The following is a 10,725-nucleotide window of genomic DNA, read 5'->3' as shown; positions in this document are numbered from 1 at the left end:
ATAGTTTTGTGTTTAAAGTTTTTAGAATATGGGTAAAGGTTTCAAGAAATGTTTTAGCAACTGTGAACGTGTTATATGCATGCACACAACTATATCCTATGGGGTGACAAAACAAATCATATGCACGTGGCTTATAAATCGTGCAATAAATATAATTGTCACAGATACGCCAGGCTCCCACGTCACAGACTCACAGCGCAAACTCTCACCTGAGTACTGATCACTCACAACTGCAGCCAATCATCACCACAATCACCAGGAGCACAAAAGTCACACACACACGCACTCAGTCACTGTCTGGTCTCGTTTGCAATAGGTACTAATCCCTGCTTCTTACCTTAAGGACTCCCTCGATGATACTTACCCTTCTCCAGCACCTTCTCCAAGTCTTCAGCTATCTCCTGTGTTCAGCATGTGTGTGTTCCGTGTTTTCCAGTGTTCCTCTTCAGAGCCTCCTTCGTTGATCTCCAAGTGCACCCTGAGAAACCAAACCAAGACCAATCACCAGCATACCTCCATTCAGTCAAGTTGCATATCTACTGGTTGCTCAATAAACCTGATTCACTTACCATCTTTTCTCCGTAGACTCTGTAACAACATGTGCTATATATACGCATTTCATGAGAACGAGTTGGTAAAAAAAGGGGTACAAGCAGGAGGAAGAACAAAAAATTGCAAAGCAGAGTAGCAATTTCTGGTCAGTTTTGAGCAACTATGATAGAACATGTTTTCATTCATCAAAAGACAATGAGAGAAAAATATGAAATTTGTTTAGAGATTAAAAATGTTTTGAACAATGTGTTTTCTATTTTTTGGTGTATTGTCTACTGACTGCTTGATAGTGTATATAATTTTGATCACTTTGTTTATGGTTTGAGAGCAGTGTTTGATTTTGAATTCAGGTAAAACTGTTTTGAGGCAAAGTTTCATTTTGCCAGAGGAGTCTGAGGTTTTGTAAATGGTGCTTGAAGATGAAGTTTTGTGATTAATGTTTTCAGGAGCAACTGGAAGCAAGGTTTCAGAAATAGTGTTTTAGCAATTAAGAAAAACTTTAAATTGACAAGTCAAAGGTCAATTTAATTCATCCGCAATGAATAAAAAAAAATTTTCAAAGAAGAAATGTATTGACCCCAAACTTTTAAATGCTAGTGTTGTAAAACCACCATTTGTGTGTAAATGGGGAACCCCACCCAGTCCAGAGTTATCTCATCTCACACCAGACAGTGAAAGACACACCCTTGCGACTAATGAATCAACAAGCTCTGCATGAGATCTTATTTAAATATACTGATTTTCAAGGTAACAAAATGGACGACATTACCATTACATGAACCCAAATATGCAGTCTCATAGCCTTCATTTACTGACTCAGACTCACAAAATGAATTTACAAATATACCTACTGGTAAATATTTTATCAGTCCACAACTCCCTGCACAGGAAACTTAATATATAGAAAACAATCCTAATGTTTAACACCACATAGAGAACAGACAAGTTAACAGAAGGTCATAATACATAAACTAAACTATAAACTAAACTAAACATAAAAGGGAAGTGACTCAATTATGTGTTACTAAGGAAGCAGACATCAGATGATAAAATTGTTAGTTTACTATTTGTCCAGTGATGTCATGACATGGTATGCCTGTCTGATGTAATCTCTTTACCAAATTTACTGCCTGTGGCTCGTTTCATTTTTCTGTCAGTTGTCATTTCTGAACTATGTGACTTCCTGTTTCATCAAACTCTTTAATCAGCAGCCTCCATAGAAAATGCCAAGATATTTTCTCATTCATGCCGGCGTCATTCCTCTCACCCTCTTCCCTCTGCTCTGGGCGGAGTGGAGGAGAAGGCATGTGAAGAAATTCCTCGCTCTGTCCAGACCGCTTCGTTTCTCTCTCCCAAATAAGGACGCACATCGCAATACAGGGAAAAGAGAGAGGAAGGGAGGGGCAGAAAACGGTGGAGAGTGAGAGAGACTTAAAAAAAAGTAATGACCTTTTATGGATGTGGTTACCTCCTCTTTTGCCATTTTAGCTCTTATCCTTCACTCCCTCTCTTTCTCATGCTCTCTCACTTTTGGTGAAGTCATTTCCATAAGAGTGGCACTCCCTGAGCTTGGACCCTGAACTCTGTCATAAAGGGGAATATATTCTGTTTCACACACACACACACAGCTGTGTGCATCACTTAGTACGCATTTCCCTATCAAGACTACTGCGCAGGGTTTTAAACACATAAACTGGTAAGTTTGTTACATACAAATCTATGTATTGCTTTATATGTTTAAAGGATTTTGTAAGGAATAAATATGTAATGTAAACCAAGGTAGAGAGAGAGAGTGAGAAAGAGAGTAAGAATGACAAAGAGAGAATTTAAGTGTTTAGAAATGTGTTTAAGTGGTATGGACTGATAGCACAGAATAAAGAAATCTTGTAATCTTAGATCGTTCTTTAGACTTCTGTTGAATGCCTCTGCCTGTTTTCACATGTCTCACAGTCTCTAAGTTTTTTTATTGGCAGTAGCTGATGACATGTTGCAAGATCTCACTGTCTGTCAAATACACATGTATTTTCAAACTGCATCTTTCAAAACTGAATAATAATCTGGCTGCATGACGCACATGTTTTTCATCTGTAAATGAGGGCTGTCCCTTTTACTCCTCTCTCCCCTCTCCTTCTCTTTTGTGAGATTCAAGTGAGAGTATCAGATCTCTGCAAAATGCTTCTGGTTCTGAACTGAAACCAACTTCTCAATAGCATCTGGTTTCCTGTGTTTGAAGACTAAGTGCTAGTGGTTAAAGCTCAGTTGACAATTTTATTTTTGATTTGGCAAACCACAACTAAACTGAATATCACAAAGTCATTCATTCTTAACTATTTGTCCCAACATTTACCGAAGGAGTCTTAGAGTTGCATGGTATCGAGCCTGAAGCCAAACATAAGATAAGGCGAACATTACGCAATTTGAGATGTAATGACATTTATGACAAAGGACAGTGTTGCAACTCAGTATGATTGCATCAGAGACTCCAGGTGTGCTTGTGTAAGTGTACATGGCCCAACAGATGGTGTTTTACTGCTTACAAATACAGGAAATGCTCGACGGATGTGAACAAATTGAACTGAGATATGCACAGGTTTTTTTTTGCATCAATACACACACACACACACACACACACACACACACACACACAGGGCAAGATGTAACTTGTAATTTTGTATATTCACCCATAGCAGTTCAGACAGGGATGCATGTATATGAAATGTTAGTGAACTCCTGGAATTATATAAATAGCTGTTGAATCTGAGTGCAATAAACTAGAAACATTAGGAAACAGCAGAACTATTGCAAGAAGGAGTGTACACTTTTTGTGTTTGAATGTCACAAAGGAGTCAAACTGTAGTCACAAGTTCTGACTCTTGACTAAATAGCAAACAGGCCACCATTTCTTTAGTGAATGAGGGTTGGACTTTGACAAATCCATCTCTGAGTTTTAGCTTGTATCTCTCTTCCTATCTCTACGAGTTTGCCTATACTGTTGCGTTTGCATTTTAGTTCATGGTGTGGTGCCTGAAACGGTAATGAATTCAAATGAAGGCCTGATAAATCCAATATAGCCCAACAGCTGAAATATCATAATATGTTGACAAAAAAAGCTGGTTGCAGTAATTTTGAAACCTAATGGTAATCAGTTTCTAATTACAATCAGAGATGTCTCTTTACTAGTTCAGAGGTTGTGTTGCTATACACGCTCTGTTAAGTACATGCTCTGTCTGACGATACACTCCAGTGAACAGTACAACCAATATTCATTGAAACGTTTTTCATGGCAGTCTTCAGTTAGATATTTCTTACAAAGCTCAATCCTCTGACTAAACAGATAGAGTTTTTAACAGTAAAACCAAACCTGCCTGAACAGATCATGCAAAACAGCCAGGCATCTTAAAAACACAGAGCGAATCTGCTTATTCTTGTATAGGTTTTGTCCAGTGTTGTTACTGAAATCTAAAACTGTGTTTTTCTCAGTCAAAATGGCAAATAAAGGTCCATCCTATGGTCTGAGTCGCGAGGTGCAGAGTAAGATTGACAAGAAGTACGACCCAGAGCTGGAGGAGCGGCTGGTGCTGTGGATAATCGCTCAGTGTGGGGATTCTGTAGGAAAACCTCAGCCTGGAAAACAAGGCTTTCAGCAGTGGCTTAAAGATGGATGTGTAAGTCCATGTGGATCTGAGAAAACATTCCAAGTTTATCTTTATATCTTTAAAATATATGAGGTTACATTAAAAAAGTCTCTGTCATGTCACCACAACTGTTTCACAATTATAATTATCTAGTTTTCTGTTCATTCTTTGTAGATTTTATGTGAGCTGATTAACAGTCTCCATAAGGATTCAAAGCCTGTGAAAAAGATCCAAAGTTCTGGAATGGCTTTCAAACAGATGGAGCAAATCTCTCAGTTCCTTGTTGCTGCTGAGAAATATGGAGTCACAAAGTCTGACGCATTTCAAACCGTTGACCTCTGGGAAGGTGAGTGCCTGTTTTGACATCATGTGATCTTAAAGAAATCGCCGATTGATTTGTCTGTCTAAATTCTAGTATTATTAAACCATTATATTATTTTGGATCAGAGTTTACTTTTATATTTTCAGTTTTCATTTCGATTTATATTAATTTTAGTGTAAATTTTAGTAATTTGGTTGTGTGCTTTTGTTACAGAGTAAAAATAAAAAAATAAAAAAATAAAAAATATATATACATACAAACCTAAAGGATTATTAGGAACACCTGTTAAATTTCTCATTAATGCAGTTATCTAATCAACCAATCACATTGCAGTTGCTTCAATGCATTTAGGGGTGTGGTCCTGGTCAAAATAATCTCCTGAACTCCAAACTGAATGTCAGAATGGGAAAGAATTTTGAGCACGGCATGGTTGTTGGTGCCAGACGGGCCGGTCTGAGTATTTCACAATCTGCTCAGTTACTGGGATTTTCATGCAAAACCATTTCTAGGGTTAAAGAATGGTGTGAAAAGGGAAAAACATCCAGTATAAGGCAGTCGTGTGGGCAAAAATGCTTTGTTGATGCTAGAGGTCAGAGGAAAATGGGCCAACTGAGTCAAGCTGATAGAAGAGCAACTTTGACTGAAATAACCACTCGTTACAACCGAGGTATGCAGCAAAGCATTTGTGAAGCCACAACACGCACAACCTTGAGGCGGATGAGCTACAACAGCAGAAGACCCCACCGAGTACCACTACAAATAGGAAAAAGAGACTACAATTTGCACAAGCTTACCAAAATTGGACAGTTGAAGACTGGAAAAATGTTGCCGGGTCTGATGAGTCTCGATTTCTGTTGAGACATTCAGATGGTTGAGTCAGAATTTAGTGTAAACAGAATGAGAACATGAATTCATCATGCCTTGTTACCACTGTGCAGGCTGGTGGTGGTGGTGTAATGGTGTGGGGATGTTTTCTTGGCACACTTTAGGCCCCTTAGTGCCAATTGTGCATCGTTTAAATGCCAGGGCGTACCTGAGCATTGTTTCTGAACATGTCCATCCCTTTCTGACCACCATGTACCCATCCTCTGATGGCCACTTCCAGCAGAATAATGCACCATGTCACAAAGCTCGAATCATTTTAAATTGGTTTCTTGAACATGACAATGAGTTCACTGTACTAAAATGGCCTCCACAGTCACCAGATCTCAACCCAATAGAGCATCTTTGGGGTGTGGTTGAACGGGAGCTTCGTGTCCTGGATGTGGATCCCACAAATCTCCATCAACTGCTAGATGCTATCCTATCAATATGGGCCAACATTTCTGAAGAATGCTTTCAGCACCTTGTTGAACCAATGCCATGTAGAATTAAGGCAGTTCTGAAGGCGAAATAGGGTCAAACACAGTATTAGTATGGTGTTCCTAATAATCCTTTAGGTATATATATATATATATATATTAATGTTCTAATCAGGAACTGCCAAAAATGGCATCATTTATTAACGTTATTTTTGTGTGTGTAGGTAAAGACCTTGCCGCTGTGCAAATGATGCTGATGTCTTTGGGGAGTCTGGCTGTTACTAAGAGTGATGGCTGTTACCGCGGTGACCCCGCTTGGTTTCACAAGTAAGTGTTGTTGTAGTTTCTTCTTCCTGTTTGCAAAAATAACCGGCTGACCAGCCACCATAGCAACCAGATAACAAAAACAAGCCACTGTACTGGCCAATTTGCAGTTGTGGCTTATTCTCATAGCAACATGATTACAAACACTTATTGGCCAGACATTTTAATGAGTCCAGCATGGGATCAGCAAACACAGATAAGTGTATGTCTCACAGAAATATGCAACTTTACAAAAGAAAAAATGACTATAAACAAACAGCAGTAATAAACAAATATAACTTAATTGGCAGCCGAGGGTAAACGTTGCTTAAAAAAAGTTTGGGGACAATGAAAGGTATCTTATGCTCATCAGTAACATTGTAAAACAGTAACATTCTTAAAACAATTAAAATAACTGTTCCTATGCTGGCAAAGCTGAATGTTCAGCATCATTACTCCAGTCTTCAGTCACACGATCCTTCAGAAATCATTCTTGTGCTGATTTGCTGCTCAAGAAACATTTCTTATTTATCAATGTTGAAAACAGTTGTGCTGCTTAACATTTTTGTGGAAACTATGATAATTTTTTTTTCCAGGATTCTTTAATGAAAGGGAACTTAAATGCAAATGTATTTGAATCTATCTATTTGATTCTAAATGTCTTTAATTTTGATCAATTTAATTCATCCTCACTAAATAAAAGTATTATTTTCTTTTTTCTTTTTTTAACTTACTGTTTAAACTATAGACTTCTGTATGTGTGTGTGTACTGATTTGTTTGCTTTTATCTTTAAATCAGGAAAGCCCAGGAGAACAAGAGAGAGTTCTCTGAGGATCAGCTGAAAGAGGGTCAGAGTGTAATCGGCCTACAGATGGGCACTAACAAAGGGGCATCACAGGCAGGCATGACTGGTTACGGACGACCTCGACAGATCTTAAACAACAAATAAAGACCGGACGACCAGTGATCTATCTTTCTTGGCTCATCAGCGGGGAGGACCAGGCGAATAGTCTCACTTAAACCTTCAGCCAACCCCAGCTGGACAAAAACAACAGTACACAGCTTAAACCAAAGTTTACAAATGCATTGTATTATTTGAATCTAAAAACTGCATAGGTCCATGCTCCAGAAACCAAACCATCTCCACACATGAGCTGGTATCCAATACATTCCATTAGAATCAAGTCTGCCTTAAATTCTATTAGGGTGCAGACAGACATACATTCCATTGTTCTATTACATACATTCCAAAGAAATGCATTCTGCTGCACTCCATGGGAACAAAATGCATGTAAGGGGAATTCGGCCTTGCATAGTCAGTTGTTTGTCTTGTCTTTCTGTGGATCTGATTTGTATGGTATACTCTAATTTCACTTTCTGATCTAAAAATCAATATGAATTTAGGGCCTTTAATTGATATGTTTATACATTGTACACGAGTCACTAATAATTGATTTTGCTAATAAAATTCTGTTACATTTTGAAGTCTATTTGTGTTCAGTTGTATTCTAGACTTAGCTCAGTTTCTTTGCCACTGCGAGTTGTTTAACAAGGCTGCCATTTACAGTTACCAGACAATAGTTTTTCTCTCACCCTTTAAATTTTCTTCGAAGGTTTTGTGCACAAAAAATCAAAACAATGACTTCATTCAACAAGTTCTTGTCTTCTGTCTGGGCCTCTGACGTGAACTCACGAAACACCATGACACATGCAGGAGAATATGACAGTGCCAGCGTTCTGACAGCGAGGAACTTTGATAACAAGCAGAGGAAGACGCATTATATCTAAACTGTTGAATTCTACATTGATTGTGCTTTAGGTCTTGGCGTAATGCTCAAAATAGTGCTAAAGTGTGCATTTCCTGGATGCCCGAACCATGAGAAACGTCATTCTCCTGCATGCGTCATGATACTTCATGAGTTCACATCAGAGGCCCAGACGGAAGACAAGAACTTGTTGAATAAAGTTGTTATTTAGATTTGTTTTTTGATCTATTCTTATCACTTCATAAAATGATTGTAGAACCACTGTAGTGAGACAGACTTTTTATCGACATCTTTATTATAGGTCTTCTTGTGAGACGAAATGTCATTGCAGCCAATGGAGGCCTTTCTGAGCCATCATATTTCAACAAAAATATCTTAAATTTGTGTTCCAAAGATGAACAAAAGTCTTAAGGATGTCGAACGACATGAGGGTAAGTAATTAATGACCTAATTTTCATTTTTGAGTGAACTGACCTTTTAAAAGGATATTGTGGGTGCATATTTAGCCATTCAAGGGCAAAAAGATGCGGAAGATAACTTAGTTTAGCATTGTGCACTATTCAGTATGAGAGGTTGCTTTCTGTGTGCACATTTTGGAAAGCAATCCTCAATTGTGTGGTGTCATTATTACTATAATTTTATTATTGGAGCCCGCACAATCGTACATATCAAACATGTTTGATATTTACGATTACAACTCTTGATCTGGCTGCCTCTGATGTGATACCTGTGATAGCCAATGAGAGCAAGCAAGCTTCACCAACTCTATGCTATGCGCTTCTATAGCTGAAACTTGGCAGCCACAAACCTGCCACAAAAATGGAGTACTGAGAAAGATTACCCAAATAATTTGTTTCCCTTTGTTGATCGTCCTCAATTTTTTTTTTTTCTCAAGTCACGTTTGAGCTCCATGAGTCTGTGAGATCTAGTCTTGTAAAAATGTTACAATCAACAGATGTGTGGATGTGTGGCAGTCAGGACAAATCTTCTAGTGTGTCCTTTCAGAAGATTGTAATGCAAAAAATAAATAAATAAAATAAAAACACTGTTGAAACTGCCCTTATATTTGTGGTCTCCCACAGTTTTAAAATCGTTTAAGATTTTTTAAATCACCCAGGCCTTCAGGGCAAATTAAATTGAGAGTGCAGTTCCAAAAAAGCACAGATGGGAGTGAAAAGTTCTGTAGTTTATCTACTGACAACGGGCAAATTAGGTTACACAGATGCAGCAGGTTCATTTCCACAATGACCAATGTAACCTACCAGGTAGCATTTGGTTTCATATGTGATTTTTTGGAACGGTAAATAATGGTGCAAACACCAAAGCAAACCTTGATAAATAACTTTGCATGATTCATTTATATACTCTCCTCCCATAAATTTTGTAGGAAACTCTTGCAAATGCATATGCAAAAATAACTGTGCCCATGGCTTTTCAGCGCTAATTTTTCACTGCATTTCTTTAGTAAATCCTGACGGTTTACGCTGCCGCAAGCTATTAGTAAATCTGGCCCAAGGAATTGTCTCAATCTGGCGTGGTTTACACACTACCTGGGTCAAATGGATGCTTGCCTAACTTTGTTGCCTATGTGGAGTGGGTGCTGGAGAGTTGTGGATCATCCCCTTCACCATCTGCCCAGCGGAAGAGGACATCGCCAGCACCACATCAAACCCAGAGCCCAGCCAGCCACTTCCCCCACTCTAAAGCCTAAAGCTAAAGCCCATTGCAAATAAAGATCCCAAGCCTGTGACCCCCACTGCCCCGGAGCCTGCGTGAACGAACAGTCTGACTAGGTGTGTAAGACGTGTCCCACATCCCTGTAGGATTGCTCATAGAGTATGATGGAATGGAATGGAACCCTGCAACATTGCCGCTGAGACTGAGCTGCAGCTGGTCTCTAAAAAATATTATGAGGTTTGTGGAGAGGATAATCCCAGTAGTCTCCAGTCTTCACTGGTCCTGCCCATCTCCAAGTCCCCTGTGTCTCCGCTGGTTCCATCAAGCTCCAAGTCTCCAGTGTTGCCAGAGATCCCACCCAGCCTCCTTCTCCCACCTCCACTACCAAAGGCAGCCAGTCCTTCTTCCCCCACCTCCACCCATTCCATTCAGCCCATTGGCACCCCTCTTTTGACTCCACTTTGCTGCATGGATCTTCCTTGGTTCTTTCGGTTTCCAGCTCTGCCTTGGCAAGGGGATACTTTGGCTCCACCTTAAGCCACAGACCCCGCCGCTCCACCTCTGCCAGTCGACCAGTCAGCTGGTTGGCTCCTCTCTTCCTCAGCTCCACCTGTCTCCCGCATCCCTCCAACTTGGTCAGTCATTGCTCTGCCTTTGCAACAGACTTCTGGTCCTTCGGCAGTGCCTCCTCCCTCCACCCCTCCGGCTTCACCTCGGTCCTCAGTCACACTGGCTCCACCTCAGTCCTGGCTTCACCTCGGCCTCCCAATGCATCGTTTTTTCTCTGCCCTATTGGCTCCACCTGGGTCTCCACCTCCACCGGTTTTGCCTCTGTTGGTTGTCTCCCTGGTTCTGCCTCCCACCATGGTTCATCCCTCCCAAGGTTCTGCCATGGGCCTTCATCCTGACTGGATTCTGGGCACCCACCTGGCACCTCCTGTTCCTTCAGCCATCAGTGCTGCCTTGGGTTCTTTGCACATCCTGGTTTTGCTGAGTTAGACATGACCCTTGGTCAGCATATTTTGTTGATCCTTGAACAACATTACTGTCTTGACTAAACTTGACATAAACTGTAAAATTGTCCCTTAAATCTGACCAACCCTCCCTCCTCAGTTTGACTTTGAGGCGCGAGGTAGCGTCATCCCAGGAGTTTGTGTGTGTGTGTGTG

General features: G+C 40.1%; 1 protein-coding gene across 1 annotated transcript; it reads left to right on the top strand.

Annotated features, from left to right (window-relative positions):
* The first annotated feature begins 2,094 nt into the window (after positions 1 to 2,094).
* tagln2 (transgelin 2) lies at positions 2,095 to 7,599 on the top strand. The gene is made up of 5 exons (XM_067438534.1): positions 2,095 to 2,248; positions 4,033 to 4,217; positions 4,362 to 4,533; positions 6,035 to 6,137; positions 6,913 to 7,599. Exons 2-5 carry the CDS (start codon positions 4,038 to 4,040, stop codon positions 7,061 to 7,063), a joined length of 606 nt encoding a protein of 201 aa, XP_067294635.1. The 5' UTR covers positions 2,095 to 2,248; positions 4,033 to 4,037; the 3' UTR covers positions 7,064 to 7,599.
* The last annotated feature ends 3,126 nt before the right edge of the window (positions 7,600 to 10,725 follow it).

Source organism: Pseudorasbora parva, chromosome 3 (assembly GCF_024679245.1).
Source record: "Pseudorasbora parva isolate DD20220531a chromosome 3, ASM2467924v1, whole genome shotgun sequence".
Classification (NCBI taxonomy): Eukaryota; Metazoa; Chordata; class Actinopteri; order Cypriniformes; family Gobionidae; genus Pseudorasbora; species Pseudorasbora parva.
Note: the sequence above shows the minus strand (reverse complement) of the source record. Positions and strands in the feature narration are given on the sequence as shown.